The sequence below is a fragment of the Carcharodon carcharias genome, chromosome 17 (assembly GCF_017639515.1).
Source record: "Carcharodon carcharias isolate sCarCar2 chromosome 17, sCarCar2.pri, whole genome shotgun sequence".
In the NCBI taxonomy this organism is placed as follows: Eukaryota; Metazoa; Chordata; class Chondrichthyes; order Lamniformes; family Lamnidae; genus Carcharodon; species Carcharodon carcharias.
This window is the reverse complement of record NC_054483.1, coordinates 36067916-36094558: the sequence shown is the minus strand read 5'-3', so window position 1 is coordinate 36094558 and position 26643 is coordinate 36067916. Positions and strand designations below refer to the sequence as shown.

Below are 26643 nucleotides of genomic sequence, written 5' to 3'. Positions count from 1 at the left end.
GCGATGAAGCATTACTGAGGGAATTAGCAGAATGGGAAGTCAGAGGATAAGTACAACTTATTGAACATGCTGAGCTCAGCTCCAACAGAGTGTGAAACACTGATAGCTTCTCACCTAGTCTGGTGTCTTTATTGTGGCATTAGACCCAATGCCAGTGGGCGCTACCTCATTTTTGCCCCTGAACTCCTGAGTGGCATGCTCACATGCTCAATTCGTGTTAAAGCATCAGTGACTGACTGCCACACTTCAAAAAGCCTGATTCCCAGACATTCCTGTGCTCAACGAGGTGTGGTGAGAGAATTCTTCACTTCTATAGGAGCAAACTTAGATGCATAAGATGGTTTGGAGGCAGAAGGTATAAAACAGTGGCATAAAACAGAAACTTTTAATGGAAGGGAAGGAAACTTTATAAAACCATGAACATAGTTCAGTTAGATTGACATGTGCAGTGTCATGAAGCTATTAAATGTATATATTATTGGAAAATATTTTTCTTTTAAAAAAAAGGTTTCGATTGTGGGTGTATCTTCATTGGATTAAGTCTGGGTGCTTTGATGTGTACCAGATTTGATATGTAAGAGAGATAGAGTGCATTTGCATTTTTTGAATACAGCATTCAAGAAGTGGGGTGAATTCTGGCACCTAGCGAGCAGAGGCCAAGTAATATGTTTATATTGCTAATAAAATTGGTACTATGAAAGGATTTTATTGTTGGAAGAGGCTGGTGATACAATGAGGATTTACATTCAATGGGCCTGCTAGGTATAACAAATCAGCAGTTTTTGTGTGAGAGAGCAAGGGCAATGTAACATCCAAAGCAGTTATGAGCCTACCACTGTCTGTACAGGAACCAAAGTGAAAAGAACCTCATTTTGAATTCGTAAGGTGAAAATGCTTTGCCTGGTATTTGGCTAAGTCAATGTGCTGCTGTCGCCTTAATGGAGATTAGTTTGGGAATTTAAAAGTTATGATAGTAGTAGCTTATAGCCGTGTTTATGTGTTTAATGTGTTGTAAATTTAATAAAATGTCTCATTTCATTTCATATCAAACCTCTCAACAACTGGTGGTCTGAGTTCTGAATTTAGAGTTGCATCTCAAACACAACACTTAAAATTATAAGTTATGACAGTTGTTTAAAGTTTCTCTCTGGGATTTTTAAAATAACTCAGCTGCACCAAATACACGGTCATAACATGCAGTTAGTTCCAATTGGATTATGCTACAAAACTCGAATACTTATCTCAGCCTTCTGTGCATGTTCCAGCCGGGAAGCGACTGCACATGCGTAGTTCATATCTTTTACATTCTTTCGGCCGGGAGCCCCACGCACTTGCACAGAAGTAAAAACGACGTGAAAGGCAGGTCAGGTGACCGGAACCTGAGCACCATTACCAAGAAAGGTGGGCCAAGGAACAGGACACAGGGAGGGGAACAGGGAGAGATCCCAAAAGGAAGTCACAGGCAGGAACAAAGACAGAAAACAGAGAGGCCCCAGAAGTCAGATTAAAAGGAACAGGGCAATAGGCTCTTTCGACAAAGTCCCACATAAGAGATTGGCGTGTAAAATTAAAGCACATGGGATTGTGGGTAGTGTATTGAGATGGATAGAAAACTGATTGGCAGACAGGAAACAAAGAGTAGGAATAAACGGGTCTTTTTCCGAATGGTAGGCAGTGATTGGCGAGGTACCGCAGGGATCGACGCTGGGACCCGCTATTCACAATATATATTAATGATTTAGATGAGGGAACTAAATCTAATATCTCCAAATTTGCAGATGACACAAAGCTGAGTGGAAGGGTGAGCTGTGAGGAGGATGCAGAGATGCTTCCGTGTAATTTGGACAAGCTGAGTGAGCATTTGCATGGCAGATGCAGTATAATGTGGATAAATGTGAGATTATCCACTTTGGTAGCAAAAACAGGAAGGCAGGTTATCTGAATGGCTATAAATTGAGAGAGAGGAATGTGCAACGAGACCTGGGTGTCCTCGTGCATCAGTTGTTGAAGGTAAGCATGCAGGTGCAATAGGCGGTAAAGAAGGCAAATGTATGTTGGCCTTCATAGCCAGAGGATTCGAGTACAGGAGCAGGGATGTCTTGCTGCAATTATACAGGGCTTTGGTGAGGCCACACTTGGAATATTGTATGCAGTTTTGGTCTCCTTATCTGAGGAAGGATGTTCTTGCTATCAAGGGAGTGCAGCGAAGGTTACCTGATCCTGGGATGGCGGGTCTGACATATGAGGAGAGATTGAGTTGGTTAGGATTATATTCACTGGAGTTCAGAAGAATGAAGGGGGATCTCGTAGAAACCTATAAAATTCTAACAGGACCAGACAGGGTAGATGCAGGAAGGATGTTCCCGATGGTGGGCGAGTCCAGAACCAGGGGTCACAGTCTGAGGATACGGGGTAGACCATTTAGGACTGGGATGAGGAGAAACTTTTTCACCCAGAGTGGTGAGCCTGTGGAATTTGCTACCACAGAAAGTAGTTGAGTAGTTGTATGTTTTCAAGAAGGAGTTAGATATAGCACTTGGGGCCAAAGGGATCAAAGGATATAGGGAGAAAGCGGGAGCAGGCTTTTGAGTTGGATGATCAGTCATGATCATAATGAATGGCGGAGCAGGCTTGAAGGACCGGATGGCATCTGCTGCACCAATTTTCTACGTTTCTATGAGTTAAAGTGAGAGCTGCAAGGAGCAGACTTGAAGTGAAGCGGGCTTGAGAAAAGCCCTGACGATCCAAGGAGGCAGCCAAAGGTTGGTGACTCCTTACTGTGGGGTTTTTGGAGCAGTGGTGTTCTGCTTGGGTCTGAATTTGTGCTTGGAAGTTAAAGTTTGAGTGTACTCAGAGATCCAGGAGAAAGGAATCTCAGAAGGAGAGATTGAAACCCTGCAAGGTGGGTCATTGTTGCAGCTGTCCAAGTGGGAGTGACGTCTAGAGGGAATTCCAAGGCAAGTTCTTCAAATGAGAGATTAGATACCTTTGTGAGAAAGGCAAAGTTTCAGTGAGACGGGTGGCTCACAATGTAACAAATGTCTGGGTGGGTTGTTGAGAAATCTATGGAATCTGTTTTGGTCACGTGTCATTTACTTTGCATTATGGTGTGTCTGGCCAAGGTTTGCCTGCATGTACCTAATGCTTACCCTGAATCTTAGAGTACAAGATAGATATTGTAAATTGTTTTATCTTTCTGATTTTGTATGTGTCTGTAATATTGCTGGGATAAGGAAATAGTGCAAATTTGAAGCACCTTCTTGTGTTTGCATTGAGATCTTTCCAACCCTTTTGTCTGCTGTAAACTGGCTTAATTTTTCTTGTTTAATAAATATTTTATTATATGTTAAAAGTTCACCAGCAGGCTCCTGTGAATTTGCTCAGTAGCTTTCCTCTATGGTTTCTATAAAATAAGTCAGGATCTATCAATATAACATAAAAGCAAAATACTGCAGATGCTGGAAATATGAAACAAAAACAGAAAATGCTGGAACAACTCAGCAGGTCCAGCAGCATCAGTGGGGAGAGAAACAGAGTTAATGTTTCGAGTCCATGTGACCCTTCTTCAGAGCTATCGAGCCAGGTTTCACTCTGGGATCTGCCACGTCCAGTATTATCAGCTGGGATCATAGCAATTATGGATTTCATGAGTAACAGTAATCAAGCAGCCTTGCAACTGCAGAATGAATGAGAATGAAAGCCTCTGATTGCCTGGTTCGTCAGTGCATGGGCCTTGTACAGTGCAACAGGAATGGACCAAATGGTTGCTCAGTCACTTCACACACTGTTTGTAGAGTAAACAGAACAAACCTTGTAAACAGAGTATATAGGTATACATAGGTAATGGCCAGAGCCCCAAACACTCCCTTAGTGGCATTTTGAATGGGTTCAGCAGTCTTTTTTCCACACTGTCAGTTCAGCAATGGAATAGGATTAAACATCATTACCCATGTGTGCTTTTGGTTTGTATCTGGGTCAAACTTTAAATGGAAAGCTTAACTTGAACTGTATTTTACAAATAAAAAAAAACTAGCAGCGAATAACATTCTTGCTGACTGCAGTTTTAAACCTCCCAGTTCAGTTACAAGAGTGGTATTAGACAAGTTTATAATAAGATATTAATTTGTTTGTATTTATTTAACACAGCATTCACACATGCAAGTCCACTGGTTTTTAATTCATATCGTGTAGATGGACAGGTTTTGCATACTTTCTTGTATGATTTTCTTATATGAATGGGTGCTCCTTCCCTCCCCATATAAACACAAAGAGTCAAAGAAAAATTAAAAAGATCATGCAGCCTTTGAGGGTGATATTGAGGTATACCTACCATCCTCCATAATCAAGTTAGCAATGGTCAAAATCAATCCTCCAGCACCAACATCTCTCATTTCAACCGGCACAAAAACTCACAAAGAAAACATCTTTTAGCAAGTAGTGCTCCATTCACAAACATGGTCACTAACAAGATCTCGTTAGCTGAACACATACCAATCCAAGGAAAACTTGGAGAACTGAACAGTGTAACGAGGAACAACGCGTCTCTGCCTCCTCGGTGACCTGTCCCTCTCTCGCCTTGGTGATCGCTCTCGGGACCGTTTGCGTTGGGGTGACCGCTCACGTGAACGCCTCCTGTCCCGCTCTCTTTCACGACTAAGGGAGGAATACAATTTAAGAAAAATCATTTTGTTTTCACATTTCATTCAAATCTGGTACAGACTAAGATATCCTTCATACAGAATTGAGTCAAAAGAATGCCCCAATTTGTTGTGCATTACTCATCAGCTCCAAAATTAAAGAAAACCTCTGCTAAAAACTTTTAGCAAAATGAAAAAAAACACAAAAAGCAAATATTTTCCAAGTGTACTGACAGTGTACAAGAAATCTTGAGTCTTAACTTACAAAATGCCCTCTGAACATCCCACCAGCCCTCCACTAACCTCACTGGGGGCCATTCAATGCCCACAAGCTGCTTCCCTGTGCGGAGAATTGCAGCAGAACTTGCTCTTGGCCTGACATTGCCTGCACGCAGGAGCTTTCCAGCAGATGACAGGATTGGAAATAAGATTCCAGGCTGTTTTCAACTTTTTAGTGAAAGGGCACAAAAGCTGGCCCCAATTAGTGTCCTGAGAGAGTTTGGTTAACTCCAGAACATTGGTAATAGCATTGTTGGGTGTACAATGTACCACATAATTCAAAAGAGAGATCGAAAACACTGGGAGGTATGGGGGCTGGGTGATGATTAGCGCAGAGCCTGATGTTACCCAAGCATACAGTAGTCTGCAGTACCTGCGATCATCTTTCCTGGTTAATGTTATTTCCAGTCTTTCATTCCGGGTCATGAATCTAGATGGTGGCTCAATCCTCCTGACAGCTTGTGGCTGTGGAATGACTCGCACAGGAGGCTGCAGCAACCCAGCTGTAACAAGAACACAAAAGTTCAGAGCAATTGTCTTCAAAACAAGAATAAATGTTGCTTCTGAAATTATGTTTTGGAGAGGTTTTGCAACTATTTTTCTGGGAATACTTTTTCTGCTCAAAGTATGGGATGTCAGACCTCGGAATATGACTATTTGAAGCACTTGGCACCAGCATCATCATTGGTACCAATTTACAAGGTGAAAAGTGATAATTCTCTCCCATAGAATGTTCCAACTTCATTGTCTGAAATGCTTGTTAGAACCACTGCTAAAGGCAAACCTGCAACCACAAGTTCCTTAATCAAATGTTATCCAGCTCAAAACACTCTCAGGTCAGCTGCAGCAAGGGGGGAGCATCTGCCACCAAGGAGGGAACCTGGTCAGCAGGTGTTACTGTATTTGGAAGACATTTTAGAATGCTTACTTTGAAAGCCACTCTATTGTGGTTGGTCATGTAAATGAAGGTCTCCTAAGGCAGGGGTTCTCAACTGGAAATCCATGGTCCCCTAGGGCTCTGAGAGAAGTCAAGCTGTAAACCAAAAATATACAGACTATTCTACCACAAAGTTGAAAGCGTCATCTTTTTGGCCAACCCGCTTTCATATTCCTAGCATTTTACCACAGATATTTTGATGTGAATGTACCAAGGAATATAAATACTGCTTCTTCTGCAGCACTGAGAATGTTGGTCCCATTCAATACTACATACTTATATAAAACTGGGTTTTGAACATTGACAATGACAACAAAGTACTTCCAGCATTTTCTGTTTTTATTAAACATTGATCATGACAAGGTAATCCTGTTGACGGTAAAACTAATTTTTATGCAGAAAAACTGCTTATGTTGTGCTACAGGAGATCTATGGAAATTTTATAACATGGGAAGCAAAATGTTTGAGAACCACAGTCGTCAGGGGACTTGTGATCTTTTAGCTGTTTTAGGTTTAATTGACAATAATGTGAATGAAAGTATCGTGGGTGATTTGTATTTAATCTACAGTGGTGTGAACGTGTGATCTATATTTAATCTATAATACTTAGTAATGTGATTGTAACTCTTGTGGGTGACACAAGCTTAATCCACAACAGCAAGTAGCATGAATGCAGATCCTATGGATGACTTACGTTTCTGCTGTGGCTGTTGGAGTAAAGGTTGAGGTTGTGCTGACAGCAAAGGAGTGAGTGGAGCAGCTGCCATAGATGCCTGCAAGAGAGACTGGGGTTGAGGTGGAACACCATATGGCTGCTGTGTGAGAGGCTGCATGACTGTTGGAGGTGTCTTGATCAATGGTTGAGTCTGACTCTAGGAAGTCGAAAGAAAAATAGTTGAGTCACTTGCCCTTCAACACAGAGACAAAGCTGTCAACAAATCTATACATATATTATATAAATAAATAATACATGTGTGTGTATAATTTTTGTGTATACACACACACACACACACACAAATGCATGTACACATATCCCTTCATCTCTTGATAAGGGTTACAGCCTTGACAGCCCCAGCTAATTACAACCTGCCAAGTAGAATCCAAAATACACAAGGAATGGCAGGTAAATTCACCTTCGGAAAGCCCCCAAAAACTCTGAAAAAATTCAGTCATGGGCAAGGCCCATGAGAGAAAAGTCATCTCCATAAGTGAACGTGCAAAATATCTGAGCAGCTGCTCCTCCAATCACAGGCTGTTTCTCTCCTGTGCTTGCTGCTGATAGGCTCAATTGCACCTCACTTGTGAGCCCAAAAGCAGCAAATGCAGTAGAGAATTTTTTTTTCATTCATTCATGGGATGTGGGCATTGCTGGCTACGTCAGTATCGTCCATCCCAAATTGCCGTTGAGAAGGTGGTGGTGAGCTGCCTTCTTAAACTGCCATTGCCCATGTGGTGTGGGTACACCCACAGTGCTGTTAGGGAGGGTGTTCCAGAATTTTGACCTTGCGACAGTGAAGAAACGGCGATATATATCCAAGTCAGGAAGTTTGGAGGGAAACTTCCAGGTGGTGGTGGTGGTGTTCCCATCTATCTGTTGCCCTTGTCCTTCTAGATGGTAGCTGTCATGTGTTTGAAAGGTGCTGTCTAAGGAGTCTTGGTGAATTCCTGCAGTGCATCTTGTAGATGGTACAAAAACAAAAAATGCTGGAAAAACTCAGCAGGTCTGACAGCATCTGTGTAGAGAATGAGAGTTAACATTTAGAGTCTGTATGACCCTTCTTCAGAGTTGAATCAGGCGAACTCGAAAGGTTAACTCTGTCTTTCTCTCCACAGATGTTGTCAGACCTGCTGAGTGTTTCCAACATTTTTTGTTTCAGATTTCCAGCATCCGCAGTATTTTGCCTTTATTGTAAGTGGTACACACTGCTGCCATTGTGCGTCAGCGGTGGAGGGAGTGAATGTTCATTGAAGGGGTGCCAATCATGCGGGCTACTTTGTCCTGGATGGTGTCAAGCTTCTTGAGCATTGTTCGAGCTGCACTCATCCAGGCAAGTGGGGAGTATTCCATCACACTCCTGACTTGTGCCTTCCAGCTTGTGGGCAGGCTTTGGGAAGTCAGGAGTGAGTTACTCACTGCAGGATTCCCAGCCTCTGACCCAATCTTGTAGCCAGAGTATTTATATGGCTGGTCCAGTTCGGTTTCTGGTCAATGGTTACCCCCAGGATGTTGATAGTGGGGGAATTCAACAATGGTAACGCCATTGAACATCAAGAGGCGATGGCTAGATTCTCTCTTGTTGGAAATGGTCATTGCCTGCACTTGGTGGCGTGAACGTTACTTGTCAGCCCAAGCCTGGATATTGTCCAGGTCTTTTTGCATTTGGACATGGACTCCTTCAGCATCTGAGGAGTCGCGAATGGTGCTGAACACTCTGCAATCATCAGCGAACATCCCCACTTCTGAGCTTATGATGGAAGGCAAGTCAGTGATGAAGCAGCTGAAGATGGTTGGGCCAAGGACAACACCAAGGAACTCCTGCAGTGACTGAGGAACTCCTGGAACTGAGATGATTGACCTCTGACAACCACAACCATCTTCCTTTGTGCTCGGTATGAATCCAACCAACGGAGCGCTTACCCCTGATTCCCATCGACTCCAGTTTTGCTAGGGCTCCTTGGTGCCACACTCGGTCAAATGCAGCCTTGATGTCAAGGGCAGTCACACTCACCTCACCTTGGGAGATCAGCTCTTTTGTCCATATTTCAACCAAGGCTGTAATGAGGTCAGGAGCGGAGTGGCCCTGGCAGAGCATAAACTAAGCACCGGTCAGCTGGTTATTGCTAAGCAAGTGCGGCTCAATAGCATTGTTGATGATCCCTTCTAATAGCCTGCAATTGGAGGAACAGCAAGGTGGTTTTTGGCACATCAGCCTGAACAGTGGTGGTGGAGGACAGCCCCCTCGCATGGGGCCAGGGCTATTGCATGGGAAAAATGTAGTGGATGCTATTATAAAGAACAGTATTAATTGGATTATTTAATACTGAATGACTTTATTTCATGAGAAAGATTTGCATTTGTGTGTTATCACATCTCAAGTGTTCCACATAGTGTGAATTACCTGAGCCGCAATGACTGTATCAGAGACAAATCTGTAACCATTTTGCATATAGTAAGATCCCAAATAGTGATGAACAACTTGCATTTTTACAATGCTTTTTATAACCTTACCCCAAAGTACTTTACAGTCAATGAAATAATTTCGAAGTGCAGTCACTCTTGTAGTGAAGGAAAAGTAATGAGGATGTGTGCATATGCAATGAAAATGCATTAGCTGTGACCTCACCTGTCCATGGAACACATGTTTAGGGTAATGGCTTTGCACGTGAGGTGCATCAGCTATGTTGAAAAAAAATTGTTGCTAACTTCTTCCTGTTTTCTTTTGCCAATTTAAATACAGTGGTGTCTAGGAAAGTAATGCTATAGGTTTAATGGAGAGGTGATGATTTTGAGGATATTTGATGGAGATGAATTCTTCTCCATCTGCTTCTGTGCAAGTCCAAATATCCCATATCCATGTCCAACAAAAATACAGAAGATAATGTTACTATGTGACTGCACCACCTAATAAAGGAATCAGAGAAAATGAAAAAGCAGCCCCTGAAATATCAAAAATAGCCCTTGAAAAAATCTCAAGAGGCGGCCTCGAAAAAATTTTGACCCCAGCTGCCACAGAATCACATTTTTCTAACTAGATTTGGAAAAATCAGATCAGACAAGTGCCCAAACTTTCCCAACTTCAGTTGCTGCCATGGGGTGAATAGCCTCAGTGCGCCGGGGCTAGGAAGGAAAAGAAAAACAATGAAGCAGCCAAAGATGCTCCTCCTCGTGCAATCCAAGGAAGCAGGCTGTAAAGTGTACGTGTGTAGAATTCAGATAAGAGTAGAATCAGAATATGCAAGATATAGACAGCAGGTCATTCTGCAGCCTGGACCGATGATTTGTCTCTACGCCCAACATAACTGCAGGCAGCAGACACAGCTGCCACCTTACCACCAATTCCCCAACCGCACCCCCTCCACCCCCCCACCACCACAAACAATCCCAGCAATTTCTGGTTTTGGCTCAAATGTCCAGTGGGATTTGTTTTGCCTTTTATTTTTAAGGGCAGAATTTAATCACTGCTGTGATGCTCCTCATGGTTGAGAGGCCTGTTTGCCACATCTGCACATGGCAACTATCATTAACATGAGGTGCAGCAGACCTGTGGAATTGCAACCAAATGAATCTTGCTACTGACCCAGGAGATGGGACTTACACATAAAGCTGCATTTTCACCTAAGTTTTGGGATAAAAGCCACAGTGGGCATTATCTTGCTCTGTTTTTCAATGATACGCTTTAAAGTCCAGACTGCGTTTTTGTTGTGCAAATTCAAAGCACAGAAATATTAAATCCTAACTTTAACCTTATTTCATTCAGTTAAGCTCACCTGATTAGGCAGAGTCTGTATTCGCTGCGCATTCCATTTGAAGGGCATGTTGGGGTTGTATGCAGCTTCCACCAGAACCCGGTCTCCTACCTGGGGCGCCTTGCCTTTCACGGCACTGGTGAATGCAAAAACATTTAGTCAATACATTACAGCAGAGTGAAGCATGTATGACCTCGAACTTTACTGAATCCAAGTTTTGAAATGGGAAAAGATAATGAAGTTTAACATACAATCTGTTTTCCTTTGCTAAACTTCACATAGAGATCATCATTAGCAATTTGCCTCAGCTCTGTGCTCATTTGGTAACCAATTTTTCCTAACCCCCTCTTCTTCCTCATCTACATGTTGCTGCACTTTGCAGCAAAGTTCCTTGCACAGCACGTGAAGGATTATCTTGGGCTTTTACATTGTTTTTCTTTTCCTTCCTAGCCCTCAACACCTGAAGACAAAAATGTTGAGTTCTACATGTTATGCTGACAACAACCAGTTGTCACTATCTCTTCTCGACTTCTGCCTTACTCGGCCCTGAACATATTCAATGGCGCAGCCTCCACTGCTCTCTGTAGAGAATCCAAAGATTAACAATCCTTTGAGAGAATGCGAGTGCCTAGTGGACCACTTCTAATAAGAGCTTGAACAGAGGATCAAGATGTAGAATCAGTTTGGGTGAAGCTAAGAAACAGTAAGGGGCAGCAAACATTGGTGGGGTTTGCTAACAGGCACCAAACTCTAGTAGTAATGTTGGGCATGGGATAAATCAGGAAACTAGAGCTGCATGTAACATGGGCAGATAGAGAAAATGCTAGAATTTGATCAATTGCTAAAAACTGACATTTTGATAGCTACAGAGAACCAGGTTGCTTAAATTGAAAGATATTGAGAAATTGAAGGTGCGGTGAATGCAGAGAAGCTGGAAGTGTGCAGAATTTGATTAATTGCAAGAAATTGAGAACTTGCTAGATACAGAGAACCAGATTTGCTGATAAACATAGAAATTGAAAAATTTAAGGTTAAGGTGAATGAGCAGCTGGAAATGTGGAGATTGTTGGAAATGGAGACATTAATGTAGATAGACAGTAGAAATTAGTAGCGATGGAGAGGTTGATGGAAATGGAGAAACTTGTACATTCAGAGAAGGAGCAGAAGCTACAAACAGAATTTCATGGAATGTGGGGATTTTATAAATATGGGGAATGAGAAACATCTGCAGATAGAGAAAATGCTAGAAGTTGATCAAATGTTTGAAATTGCTGTTCTGCTCGGTAGAGAGCCAATTTTGTAGAATTTGAAGGATATGGAGAAATTGAAGTTGCGTTGAATGCAGAGAAGCTGGAAATGAGCTGAATTTGACATATTGCTGTAAATTGAAAATTTGTTAAATACAGAAAACTAGATTTGCTGATAGAGAGAAATTGAGAAATTTAAGGTTCAGATGAATGAGTAGTTGGAAATGTGGATATTGTCAGAAATTAATAACGTAATAATGGGAGATTTCAATTTACTTATAGACAGGGTAAACCTAATTAGCATAAATGCTGTGGTGGATGACTTCCTGGAGCTTGCACAAGATGGGCTTCCAGAGCAGTACATTGAGGAACCAATTAGGAATTGGGTTATCTTATATTTAGTATATCTAATGAGAAAGGGCTAATCAATAACCTTAATGTAAAGAAGCCATTAGGAAATAGTGATCATAATATGATCACTATTGAGGGTCCTATTGAGATTAATAAGGGTCCTAGATCTCAGCAAAGGAGGTTATGAAGGTTATGAGGGCAAGTTGGCTATGGTGGATTGGGAAAACAAAAAGATTTGACGGTAGACAGGCAATGGCTAGTATATGGTCTACAGAAAATATACATTTCTCTAAACACAAAAACCCAGCATGAAAGGTGATTCAACCGCAAATAAAGAAGTTAAAGATTGTATTAGATCAAAGGAAGTGGTTTATAAGGTTGCCAGGAAAAGTGGTAAGGCCGAAAATTGGGGGCAATTCAGAACCCAGCAAAGGAAGACCAAGAAAGTGATAAAGGAAGGGAAAAGAGAAAATGAATGCAAACTAGCGAGTAACATAAAGGCAGCCTGTAAAAGCTTCTTTAGGTATGTGAAAAGGGAAAGATTAGCAATGATATGATTGGGCAGAATCAACATGGATTTATGAAAGGGAAATCATGTTTGACAACCTGTTGGGAGTTTTTTGAGGATGTTACTTGTAGCATTGATAAAGAAGAACCAGTGGATGTGGTATACCTGGATTTTCAGAAGGCTTTCTTAAGGTCCCACACAGCAGGTTAGTAAACAAAATCAGAGCTCATGGAATTGGGGGAAATATGCTGGCATGGATTGAGAATTGGTTAATAGACAGAAAAAGAGAGTAGGAATAAACGGATCATTCTCAGGGTGGCAAGCTGCTGCTATTTGGGAGTCGCAAGGACTAGTGCTAGGTCCACAGCTGTTCACAGTCTATATCAATGATTTGGATGTGGGGACTAATTGTAATATTTCCAAATTGCTGATGACACCAAACTGGGTGGGAATAAGTTTTGACAGGAGAATGCAAGGAGGCTTCAAGGGGATTTGGGCTGGCTAAGTGAATGGGCTAGAACATGGCAGATGGAATATAATGTGAATAAGTGTGAAGTTATCCACTTTTGTGGAAAAGACAGGAAGGCAGAGTATTTCTTAAATGGTGAGAGTTTGGGAAGTGCAGGCGTTCAAAGGGACCTGGATGTCCTTGTTCATGAGTCACCAAAAGCTGGCATGCAGGTGCAGCAAGCATCGTGTCCGCCATCGCAAGGGGCTTTGAGTACAAGAGTAAAAACGTCTTGCTTTGGTGAGACAGCACATGGAGTATTGTGTACAGTTTTGGTCTCCTTATCTGAGGAAGAATAAACTTGCCGTAGAGCGAGTGCAACAGAGGTTCACCAGACTGATTCCTGAGGTAACAGGGTTGTCTTATGAGGAGAGAATGAGAAAACTCGGCCTATACTCTCTAGAGTTTTGAATAATGAGAGGTGATCTCATTGAAACTTACAAAATTCTTACAGTGTAGATGTGGATAGGTTGTTTTCCCTGGCTGGTGAGTCTAGAACCAGGGAACATAACCTCAGAATAAGTAGGGCATTTAGAAAATGTATTCTTTTACGGGATATGGGCGTCGCTGGCTGGGCCAGCATTTATTGGCCATCCCTAACTGCCCTCAAGAAGGTGGTGGTGGCGAGCTGCGCTCTTGAACAGCTGCAGTCCAAGTGGTGTGGGTACACCCACAGTGCTGTTTGAGAGGGAGTTCCAGGATTTTGACCCAGCAACAGTGAAGGAATGGCGATATATTTCTAAGTCAGGATGGTGAATGGCTTGGAGGGGAACTTCCAAGTGATGGTGTTCCCACGTGTCTGCTGCCCTTGTCCTTCTAGATGGTAGCAGTCGCGGGTTTGGAAGGTGCTGTCTAAGGAGCCTTGGTGAATTCCTGCAGTGCATCTTGTAGATGGTACACACTGATGCCACTGAGCTTTGTTGGTGGAGGGAGGGAATGTTTGTGGATGGGATGCCAATCAAGCAGGCTGATTTGTCCTAGACAGTGTCAAGCTTGAGTATTGTTGGAGCTGCACTCATCCAGGGAAAGGTGGAGTATTCCATCACATTCCTGACTTGTGTCTTGTAGTTGGTGGACAGGCATCGGGGAGTCAGAGTGTGAGTTACTCGCCGCAGGTTTCCTAGCCTCTGATCTGCTCTTGCAGCCACAGTATTTATATGGCTAGTCCAGTTCAGTTTCTGGTCAATGATAACCTCCAGGATGTTAATAGTGGGAGACTCAGTGATGGTAATGGTGTTGAACATCAAGGGGCAATGGTTAGATTCTCTCTCATTGGAGATGATCATTGCCTGGCACTTGTGTGGCACATATGTTACTTGCCACTTATCAGCCAGAGCCTGGATATTGTCCAGGTCTTGCTGCATTTGGACATGGACTGCTTCAGTATCAGTGAACATCCCCACTTCTGACCTCATGATGGAGGGAAGGTCATTGATGAAATAGCTGAAGATGGTTGGGCCTAGGACATTACCCTAACGAACTCTTGCAGGACATCACTGCAACTGAGATGACTGACCTCCAACAATCTTCCTTTGCTCTGAGGAAGGGTCATATAGACTCGAAACATTAACTCTGTTTCTCTCCCCACAGATGCTGTCAGGCCTGCTGAGATTTTTCAGCATTTTCTGTTCGTTTCAGATTACCAACATCCGCAGTATTTTCTTTTCATGTTCCCTTGTGCTAGGTATGACTCCAACCAGTGGAGAGTTTTCCCTGATTCCCATTGACTCCAGTTTTGCTGGGGGCTCCTTGATCCCGCGCTCGGTCAAATGCGGCCTTGATGTCAAGGGCAATCACTCCCAATTCACTTCTGGAGTTCAGCTCATTTGTCCATGTTTGAACCAAGGCTATAATGAGGTCAGGAGCTGAGTGGCCCTGGTGGAACCCAAACTAGGTGTCAGCGAGCAAGTTATTGCTAAGCAAGTGCCATTTAAAAGCACTGTTGATGACCCCTTCCATCGCTTTACTGATGATCGAAAGTAGACTGATGGGGTGTTAATTGGTGGGTTGGATTTGTCCTGATTTTTCTGTACAGGATATACCTGGGCAAATTTTCACATAGCTGGGTAGATGCCAGTGTTGCAGTTACATGGAACAGCTTGCCTAGGGGTGTGGCAAGTTCTAGAGCACAAGTCTTTAGTGCTATTGCCGGAATATTGTCAGGGCCCATAGACTTTGCCCTATCCAATGCCTTCAGCCGTTTCTTGATATCATGTGGAGTGAATTGAATTGGCTGAAGGTTGGCATCTGTGATGCTGGGGACCCCCAGAGGTGGCCGAAATGGACCATCCACTGGACACTTCTGGCTGACTTGTTGTGACTGCTTCGGCCTTATCTTTTGTACTGATGTGCTGGGCCCCCTCATCATTGAGAATAGGGATATTTGTGGGCACTGGTATGCCCAATCTTGAGTTACTAGACTTATGCGAAATCTATCCCATTTAGCACAGCGGTAGTGTGCACAATATGCTGGAGGGCATCCTCAATGTGAAAACGGGACTTCGTCTCCACAAGGACTGTGCGGTGGTCACTCCTACCGATACTGTCATGGACAGATGCATCTGTTACAGGCAGGTTGGTGAGGATGAGGTCAAGTATGTTTTTCCCTCTTGCAGGGTCCCTCACCACCTGCCGCAGACCCAGTCTAACAGCTATGTCCTTTAGGACTTGGCCAGCTCGGTCTCTGGCAATGCTACTGAGCCACTCTTGACGATAGACTTTGAAGTCCCCCAACCAGAGTATATTCTCCACCCTTGCCACCCTCAGTGCTTCCTCCAGGTGGTGTTCAACAAAGAGGAGTACTGATTCATCAGCTGATAATCAGCAGGAGGTTTCCTTGCCCATGTTTGACCTGATGCCTCCGGACCTCATGGAATCTGGAGCTGATGTTGAGTGGGGCAGCTCCCGCCTGAATGTATACCACTGTGCCGCCGAAGTGATGGTGGTGTCTGGGACATTATCTGCAAAGTATGATTCCTTGAGGATGACTATGTCAGGCTGTTGCTTGACTAGTCTGAGAGACAGCTTTCCCAATTTTGGCACAAGCCCCCAGATGTTAGTCTTGAGGACTTTGCAGGGTCGACAGGGCTGGCTGTGCCATTGTTGTTTCCAGTGCCTAGTTCGATGCCGGGTGGTCCATCCGCTTTCATTTCTTTTTCTTGACTTTTTAAGCAGCTTAATGGTAGGATTTGAACCTGTGTCCCCAGAGCATTACCCTGGGTCTCTGGATTACCAGACCAGTGACAATACCACTATACCTTCCTGATATGAGGAGGAATTTCTTCACTCAGAGGGGGGTGAATCTTTGTCTTTACCCCAGAGGGCTGTGGAAGCTCAATCACCGAGCATGTTCAAGACAGAAATCGATAGGTTTCTGGAGACGAATGACATCAAGGGATACGGGAAAAGCAGATAGGGCTAAAAACATAGATGATCAACCATCTGTTTGAATGGTGAAGCAGGCTCAACAGACCGAATGGTCTACTCATGCTCCTATTTCCTATGTCCCTAGAACTGACGCTGTGGGATGAACCAAACGCTGGGTTAAGGCTCCTTACACCAATGCTCATTGAGGTCTTGTGGCAAAATGGGTAGTATCACTGACTGAGCCAGAGACTCCAGCCCAAGGACATGAAGGCCAAGGAAGGTGTGTTCATAACACAGACAAAATGGTTGTGTCAACCTGCAAATCCTTATTTATGGCAGGCATTGAGAGCAGCAGAGATTCACGGTCAGACATATGATGAAACGTTGGTGCCTCTAACATCACTATCCACAGTCCAGACCACAACATGCATGTTGGCACAAGAACTGGGACTCTGAGGGAACTGCAACACACACAGGGTAAGACCTCATGGTGTTGGGGTAATACATTAGCAAGGCTAGCGGATTGGCTAACCAACAGGAAACAAGGTTGGGATAAATACGCCATTTTCAAAGCAAGCAAACTATAATTAATGGAATGCCACAGGGATCAGTGCTGGGGCTCAACTATTTAATTTCTTTTTTGCTCAATGAATCATTAGTCTGTGGAAGACTCCTCCCCAGAGAGCAGTGGAGGCTGCTCATTAAACATATTCAAGATTGAGTTAGACAGATTTTTGATCAACAAGGGAGTCAAGAGTTATGGAGGGCAGACAGAAACGGGGATTTGAGGCCAGAATCAGATCAACCATGACCTTACGGAACAGGGGAGCAAGCTCCAGGGGCTGAATGATCTGTTCCTGCCCCTAATTCTTCTGTTCGGCTAAGAAATTCCTCATCTCTGTCTTAAATGAGACACCCATTATTCTGCAATTCTGTGCCCTCTAGTTCTGGATTCTCCCGTGAGCAGAAATATCCATCAGCCTCTAACCTATCAAGCTCCCTCACTTCTCATTCCTCTCAACTCATGAGTAGTGGACCAGCCTGCTCAACTTTTCCTCTTAAGACAACCTCTTCATTGCAGGAATCTGTCGAATGAACCTTCTCTGAACTACTTCCAGTGCAAGTACATCCCCCTCCTTAAATATGGAGATCAAACTGTACACAATATTCGAGATCGTCTCACCTCTAGTTCGAGTGCTTGCCTGGCCAGCCTCCCGTTTTCCACACTACATTAACTTGAGCTCATCCACAATTCTGTAAGTTAGTGTTCTAACTTGCATTAAGTCCAGTTCACTCTTCACCTGTGTCCATTGACCTACACTGGCTCCTACTCCAACAGGGTGCATTGAAAAACTCTAATTCTGTGTTCCAATCCCTCCATGGCCTCAATTTTCTCTAAGCTCCTCCGGCACTAAAACCTTCCAGGAACATGGCGCTCCTCCAATTCTGGGCTCTTGCGCATCCACCACTTTTTTTGACTCACCGTAGGCAGCTATTCCTTCAGATGTCTGTGACCAAACCTCTGCAAATCCCTCCTTAAACTTCTATGCATCTCTAGCCTTCTCTATTCCTTTAAGACACTCCTCAAAGCCTACCTCTTTAATGAAGCTTTTGATCATCTGTCCTAATGTCTCCCATCCTTAGCCCAGTGTCAATTTATGTCTGATTATGCTCTTGTCAAGCGCATTGGGGCATTTTATGACATTAAAAGTTGGCGACAACAATACAGAGAGTCCTGATAAGGTGATGAAATGGGTAAAGACATAACAGATTTAATCCACGTTCTATGTGAGGAGTATAAGCAGGAGCTTATAAGCAGGGATCCACACAGTCATTTACAACGTCAGTGGTTGTTTAGTTTTCAGAAATAAGAGGGCACTCAGACCAACTGAAGCACTGCTTGAATCAGGGGCGCGGGAGCCCGGGAATACGGCACAACCTCGCGGGATCTTTTTTTCCTTAAATCATTCATGGGACGTGGATGTTACTGGCAAGTCAGCAGTTATTAAACAGCTCCAACTGCCCTTGGGAACGTTCTTAAACCACTACCCTCCCAGTGGGAAGGGCACAAGGCATACAGAGCAACACATTAGCATGGATACAGGACTGGTTATCTAATAGGAGGCACAGTGTATTGATTATTTGGGTCATTGGCATGCTCTAACTAGCGGAGTGCCACAGGGAACAGTGCAAGCACCTCAACTATTTACAATCTAAAGCAATGACTTGGATGATGGGAGCAAATGTACGGTTGTTAAACTTCCTGATTACACAAAGGTAGCAGGAGACAAAGTTGTGAAGATGACACAAAGAGACTGGAAAGTGATATAATAGGTTAAGGGAGTGGGCAAAAATTTGGGATGGAGTATAATGTTAGAAAATGTGAACTTGTCCATTTTGGCTGGAAGGATAGAAAAGCAGCATGTTATTGAAATGAGAGTGATTTAAAAGCTCTGCAGTACAAAGAGATCTGGGCATCCTAGTACATGAATCACAAAATGTTAGTATACAGGTACAGCAAGTGATTAGTAAGGGAAGTTTTACTGTAGCTGTACGTGGTTCAGATGTGGCCTCACCGAAGTTAACTGCAAATTCCCCTCCAAGCCACACACCATCCTGACTTGGAAATATGTCATCGTTCCTTCACTGTTGCTGGGTCAAAATCCTGGAACTTCCTCCCTAACAGCACTGTGGGTGTACCAACACTACATGGACTACAGCGGTTCAAGACGGAAGCTCACCACCACCTTCTCAAAGGCAATTAGGGATGAGCAATAAAAATGCTGGTCTCACCAGCAACACCCACCTCCTGTGAAAAAATAAAAACTGCGTGCAGTTTTGGTCTCCTTAAAAGGACATAATTGCATTAGGAGTTCACACTCCTAACATAAGGGGTTATCTTATACGGAAAGGTTGGCTGAGTGGACTTGACAGAGTGGGTGCTGAGAGGATGTTTCCCCTTGTGCAAGGGACCAGAACTAGGGGAAACAGTTTAAAAATATGGGGTTTCCCATTTAAGACAGAGATGAGGCAATTTTCTTTTCTCTCAGAGGGTCATTTGTCGGTGGAGTTCACTTTCACTTCCTCAGAGAGCATTGGAAGTTGGGTCATTGAATATTTTTAAGGTTGAGTTAAATGGATTCTTGATTAACCAAAGAAGTCATAGGTTCTAAGGGGTAGAGTTGAGGCCACTATCAGATCTATATATATTCCCAGTGTTACGGAAGGAGTCCCAGGATTTTGACTCAGTGATGAAGAAGGAACAGTGATTATAGTTTCACTGGTGGTAGACTCCTCATTACTTGAATATGTCCAAGCCGAATGTGACTTCAGTGTCTACTGTGGATCCTCTCATGAACAAAGAGTCTGACGTGAGTTCAACAAGTAAACAAATTGAACTGGCAGCTCATGTTGTCATTGTTGGTGCTTGGGGGAAACTTATGCACTCATCTGGCCTCCCTCCGGGCATGGTGAATGATGCAAGTTTGGCACAGATGGTCCTCAAAACATGCTGAAGCAAATTTCAGTGCTTGCCTCTACAATGGGTCAGTCATTTATATTCTTTTCCCAAGAGAGGTGGTCTGCAATGCATAAAGCTATTTTTTAAGGTGGCGTTATATCTTTTATACTGGAGATGTTGCACTTTTATGTTGTTTGCCCCAAGACAGTTCCCCACAGAACATTTACTTGGGGATTCTGTAGTTTTTTTTTGTGTGAGGGAGACGTGGCCTACCCATCTAAGTTGAATTTTCTGGAAGGAAATTTTCTGATGAAATGAGCTGCTCACTGATAAGGCATCTATGATGGAAAGGTGATCTGAACACCCTATCAAGCACCTCAACATTGACTCTCACATCTCAGCAGATTCACTGTACCATAGTTCCATAGTTCTAAATCAGGATGATGGAGGGGAACTTCCAAGTGGTGACGTACATGTATCTGCTGTCACTGCCCTTATAGGTGGTAGACGTCACAAATTTGAAAGGTGTTACCAAAGGAGTTTGGTGAATTGCTGAAGTACATATTTTAGATGGTACACACTGTTGCTACTGTGCATCAATGGTGGATGGAGTGAATGTTTTAAGGTAGTGGATAGGGTGTTGATCAAATGGGATGCATGTCCCGAACGGTGTCAAGCTTCTTCAGTGTTGTGGGAGCTTCACTCATCCAGGCAAGTGGAGGGTATTCGATCACACTCTTGACTTGTGTCTTGTGGATGGTGGAAAGGCATTGGGGAGCCAAGTGAGTTACTCTCGGCAGAATTCCCAGCCTCTGACCTGCTCCTGTAGCTACAGTATTTATATGGCTGGCTCATGAGAGATGCGTGTCAATGCTGAACCCTCCCAAGTCCCACCACCTTCGAGGATATCAATGGTGGAACATTTGGTGAAGGGAACGCCACTGAATGTCAAGACAAGGTGGCTCAACTTTCTCGTGTCAGGCAATAACGGAGACATGGCTGCAAGGGGATCAGATCTGGGAGCTAAATATCCAAGGATATACATACTATCGAAAAGATAGGCAGGTTGGCAGAAGGGGTGGGGTTGCTCTGTTAGTAAGAAATGAAATTAAATCGATAGCAAGAAATGATGTAGGGTCAGATGATGTAGAATCTGTGTGGGTAGAGTTGAGGAACCGCAAAGGTTAAAAAACCATAATGGGAATTATGTACAGGCCTCCGAACAGTAGTCAGGATGTGTGGCACAAGATACACCAGGAGATAGAAAAGGTGTGTAAGAAAGGCAAGGTTACAGTGATCATGGGGGATTTCAATATGCAGGTAGACTGGGAAAATCAGGTTGGTAGTGGATCCCAAGAAAAGGAATTTGTGGAATGTCTATGAGATGGCTTTTTGGAGCAGCTTGTGGTGGAGCCCACTAGGGAACAGGCAATTCTAGATTTAGTGATGTGTAATGAGGCAGATTTGATAAGGGAGCTTAAGGTGAAGGAACCTTTAGGAGGAAGTGACCATAATATGATAGAATTTACCCTGCAATTTGAGAGGAAAAAGCTGGAATCAGATGTAACTGTATTACCATTGAATAAAGGCAACTACAGAGGCATGAGGGAGGAGCTGCCAGAATTGACTGGGAGATGAGCCTAGCAGGAAAGACAGTGGAACAGCAATGGCATGAGTTTCTGGGAGTAATTTGGGAGACACAGCAAAAATTCAGCCCTAGGAAGAAGAAGAATATTAAAGGGAGGACAAGGCAACCATGGCTGGCAAGGGAAGTCAGGGACAGCATAAAAGCTAAATAGGAAGCATAAAATGCGGCGAAGAGCAGTGGGAAACCAAGGGACTGGGAAGCCTACAAAGACCAAGAGAGGACAACTAAAAAAGAAATAAGGAGGGAGAAGATTAAATATGAGGGTAAACTAGTCAGTAATATAAAAGAAGATTGCAAGAGTTTTTTTTTGATATATAAAGGGTAAGAGAAAGGCAAAAGTGGACATTGAGCTGCTGGAAAATGACACTGGAAAAGTAGTAGTGGGGAACAAAGAAATGGCGGAGGAACCAAATAGGTACTTTGCATCAGTCTTCACAGTGGAAGACACGAGTGACATCCCCAAAGTTCAAGAGAGTCGGGGGGCAGAGGTGAGTATGGTGACCATTACCAAGGAGAAGGTGCTAGGAAACCTGAAAGGTCTGAAGGTGGATAAATCACCTGGACCAGATGGATTACACCCCAGAGTTCTGAAGGAGATAGCTGAAGAGATAGTGGAGGCGTCAGTGGTGATCTTTCAGGAATCACTGGAGTCAGGGAGGGTCCCAAAGGACTGGAAAATCGCTAATGTAACACCCCTGTTTAAGAAGGGAGTGAGGCAAAAGACAGGAAATTACAGGCCGATTAACCTGACCTCGGTCGTTGGTAAGATTTTAGAGTCCATTATTAAGGATGAGATTTCAGAATACTTGGAAGTGCATGGTAAAATAGGGCAAAGTCAGCATGGTCTCATCAAGGGGAGATCATGCCTGACAAATCTGTTAGAATTCTTTGAGGAGGTAATGAGTAGGTTAGACAAAGGAGAGCCAATGGATGTTATCTACTTGGACTTCCAGAAGGCCTTTGACAAGGTGCCGCACAGGAGGCTGCTCAGTAAGATAAGAGCCCATGGTGTTAGAGGCAATAAGGCTGGCTATCTGGCAGCAGGCAGAGAGTGGGGATAAGGGGGTCCTTCTCAGGATGGCAGCCGGTGACTAGTGAAGTTCCACAGGGGTCAGTGTTGGGACCATAACTTTTCACTTCTAGATGAAGGAACTGAGGGCATCCTGGCTAAGTTTGCAGATGATACAAAGATAGGTGGAGGGACAGGTAGTATTGAGGAGACGGGGAGACTGCAGAAGGATTTGGACAGGTTAGGAGAATGGGCAAAGTGGCATATGGAATACAACATGGGGAAGTGTGAGGTCATGCACTTTGGTAGGAAGAATAGAGGCATAGACTGTTTTCTAAATGGGGAAGAATTCAGAAATCTGGAGTGCAAAGGGACTTGGGAGTCCTAATCCAGGATTCTCTTAAGGTAAACTTGCAGCTGGAGCTGGTAGTTAGGAAGGCAAATGCAATGTTGGCATTTATTTCCAGAGGACTAGAATATAAAAGTAGGGGTGTGCTGCTGAGGCTTTTTAATGCTCTGGTCAGACCACATTTAGAATACTGGGAGAATATTGGGAGCAATTTTGGGCCCCGTATCTCAGGAAGGATGTGCCGGTCCTGGAGAGGGTCTAGAGTAGGTTCACGAGAATGATCCCAGGAATGAAAGGCTTAACATATGAGGAACGTTTGAGGTGTCTGGGTCTATATGCGATAGAGTTTAGAAGGATGGGGGGGGATCTGATTGAAACTTACGAGGACCCGAGGGCACAGCCCCAGAGTAAAGGGAAGACCTTTTAGAACAGAGATGAGGAGAAAACTCTTTAGCCAGAGAATGGTAAATCTATGCAATTCATTGCCACAGAAGGCTGTGGAGGCCAGGTCATTGAGTGTATTTAAGACTCAGATAGATAGGTTCTTGATTGGTAAGGGGACCAAAGGTTACAGGGAGAAGGCGGGAGAATGGGGTTGAGAAACTTATCAGCCATGATTGAATGGCGGAGCAGACTCGATGGGCCGAATGGCCTAATTTCTGCTCCTATGTCTTATGGTCTTATAACCATCTCCAACACTTGTGTAGATCGAATGTTATTTATCATCCCAAGCCTGAACGTTGTTCAGATCTTGCTGGATGCAGGCAGGATTACTTCATTAGCTGAAGAGCCATGAGTAGAGCTGAATACTGAAATCATCAGTGCGCATCCCCACTTCTGATTGGAGGGAAGATCACTGATGACGCTTAAGAACATAAAAAACAGGAGAAGCCATTCAATATAATCGTGGCTGATCGTTGGTTTCAACTCCATTTTCCCACCCGCTCCCCATATCACTTGATTCCTTGAGGCACAAAAATCTCTCAGCTTTAGCACAAAAATCAATGCTAACATTCCAGTGCCATACTGAGTCCATGCTGCATTGCTTGTGGTGCTGTCTTTCTGATGAGACATTAAACCAAGGCCACATCTGCCTACTTAGGTGGATGTAAAAGATCCCATGGCACTAGTTTGAAAAACAGCAGAGGAGTTATCTGCAATATGCTGGCCAATGTTTCTCCCTCAATCAATATTACAAAAAACAGATCATCTGGTTGTTATCACTTTGCTTTTTGTGGGAGTTCACTGTATGCATATTGCAGCCATGTTTCAATTATTACAACAGTGACCATGCCTTAAAAGTGCTTTATTTGTTGCAAAGCACTTCAAGATGTCCAGTTTTCATGACAAGTGCTATATCAAATACTTTTTTTTCTTTTCCTTATATATATTCAAAAGTGTTGTAGAGCCTTTTATCCTGAGACTGTGCTCTCTTGTTCTCAATTTCCCAGCCAATGAGATAATTTCTCCTTCTTCTAAACTACAGAGGATATACCTCATCACAGGAACCAATCTAGTGAACCATTACTGTCTCATCTTCAATGCAAGTATATCCTTCCCCAAATATGGAAACTAAAATGGCACACAGGATTCGAGGTGCAGTCTCACCAAAGCCCTGGACAATTGCAGCAAGACTTCTTTTTTCCTGTGCTCTAAGACCTATGCAATAGGGGCCAACATGCCATTTGCCTTCCTAATTATTTGCTGTACCTGCATGCTAGCCTTCTGGGTTCCTTGTACAAATACCCACCCAAGTCCCTCTAATCAGCAACATTTCCAAGCTACACATCTTCCAGATTACCTTCAGCAATTTGACTTGTCCAGTCTCGATTAAAAGTTAAGCCACCACAATTATTACATTGCCTTTGTTAAGAGTTCTTGTTTAATGCTGTGTCCAAATGCATAACTATTGCTGAGGGCCGACAAACTACTCCTACTGTTTTTCTGACCCTTGTTATTCTTAATCTCCACCAATACTGATTTTACTGGCCCATCTTCTGGGCCAGGATCCTTCCTTACTAATGTCCTTAAGTCATCCTTCATTATCAGGGCCACCCCTCCTTGTTTGCCATTCTGCCTGTCTTTTCAAAATGTACTGTACCTTAAATATTTGTTTTCCAACCTTTGTCATCTCTCTGTAATGGCCATTAGATTTAAACCATTCATCTCTATTTGTGCCACTAGTTCATCTGTTATTGCAAGTGCTGTGCACATTCAGATAAAAAGCCTTTAATTTTATGTTTTTTTACTACTATTCTCTATATAGGCAACACTCACTGGTGCACTATTAAACTCTCTTACCACTTCCTGTCTCGCTCAACTTGTCTTTGCCCAAATCACGACAATGTTCTATTATCTCAACTTTTCTCTTTGGATTTCTAAATCTCTCTACACCTGAACTTTCTCTACAGCTGAAGATGGTTGGCCCTAGGACACAGACCTGAGGAACTCCTGCAACAATGTTCTGGGACCGAGATGATTAGCCACCAATAACCACAGCCATCTTCCTTTGTGCTAGGTATGACTCCAACCAGTGGAGAATTTTCCCCCTGACTCCAGTTTTGCTAGGGCTCCTTGATGCCACATTTGGTCAAATGCTGCCTTGATGTCAAGTGAGGTAATGTCAACTCTCACCTCAGCTCTTTTACTCATGCAGAGTGCAGCCGAGCGGTCCTGGAAGAACCCAAAGTAAGCATCGATGTGCAAGTTATTATGGTGTAAGTGCTGCTTGATAGCACTACCAATGACACCTACCATCATTTTGCTGATGATTGAGGGTAGACTGATATTGTTTGAATTGGCTGTATCAGATTTGTCCTACTTTTTGATGTTAGTGTTGTAGCTGTACTGGAACAGCTTGGTTCAGAATGTGGCTAGTTTTGGAGCACAAGTCTTCAGCAATACAATGGAATGTTGTATCCTGTGTCCTCAGAAATTTCTTGATATCATGTGGAGTGAATCAAATTATCTGAAGACTGGCATTTGTGATGCTGAGGACCTCAGGAGGAGGCAAAGATGGATAACCCATTTGTCACTTCTGGCTGAAGGTGGCTGCAAAAACTTCAACCTTGTCTGCTGCACGTGCTAGCTTCTGCTATCATTGAGGATGGGATGTTCATGGAACTTCCTCCTGCCATCTGTTATTAAATTTTCCATCACCATTCATGGTTGGAAGTGTTGAACGTCAGAGCTTTGATCTGATCTGTTGGTTGCAGGGTTGTTTAGCTTTATCTATCGCTGCATGGTATACCTTCCTCTCACCCTCAGGAGAAATTACCAAGGGGAAAACTACAATAGCATAAACAAAGGTATTAGAGGGATATTCAATAATTAAGAGGGTTAATGCAGTGCTGGGCTTCATCTCAAGGGGGCTGGAAGTGGAGTTACCCTTATATAAAGCTCTGATTAAATCCCAACTGGAGTACTGTCCTGGGTACCAGATCACTGCAAGAAGATAGGGTTTTGGAGGGGTTGTACTGCAGATTTACCAGAATGATCCTGGGGATAAAGGTTACTCTACGAGGCCAGTTTACAACAATTAGTCTTGCATTCCTTTGAATCGAGAAGATTAAAGGATGATCTGAATGAGGTGTTTAACTTAAATGATTTGATAGAGTAGATGGAGAGAAATTATTTTCCTCTGATGATAGAGTCCTGAACAAGAGGGAACAAACTTAAAACAACAACTCGATTGTTCAAGCACTTCTTCACACAAGAGATCTGAAACAATTTCTCCTGGGAAGCTGAGACTAGTGGTCAACTGAAAATTTCAACATCGAGGTTGATAGATCTTTTTCTGGTAAGGGTATTCAGCATTCTCGAACCAAGTCTGTTAGATGGAGTTAAGATATAAATCAGCCATGATCTAACTGAATGA

The 26643-nt window shown here is 43.4% G+C and overlaps 1 protein-coding gene and 1 non-coding gene across 4 annotated transcripts in view; both read right to left on the bottom strand.

Moving 5' to 3' along the window:
* ccar1 (cell division cycle and apoptosis regulator 1) overlaps positions 1–26643 on the bottom strand; it is a 125633-nt gene that overhangs the window by 79211 nt on the left and 19779 nt on the right. For all 3 annotated transcript variants that reach the window (XM_041209769.1, XM_041209771.1, XM_041209770.1), the window contains exons 7-10: positions 10342–10456; positions 6548–6725; positions 5290–5419; positions 4492–4653 (exon numbers count right to left, since the gene is read on the bottom strand). In XM_041209769.1, coding sequence (XP_041065703.1) covers positions 4492–4653; positions 5290–5419; positions 6548–6725; positions 10342–10456 — 585 coding nt within the window. The remainder of the gene's footprint in view (positions 1–4491; positions 4654–5289; positions 5420–6547; positions 6726–10341; positions 10457–26643) is intronic.
* LOC121290278 lies at positions 3885–3949 on the bottom strand. Its single transcript, XR_005945753.1, has one exon. It is a non-coding gene; the product is annotated as a small nucleolar RNA SNORD98 (small nucleolar RNA).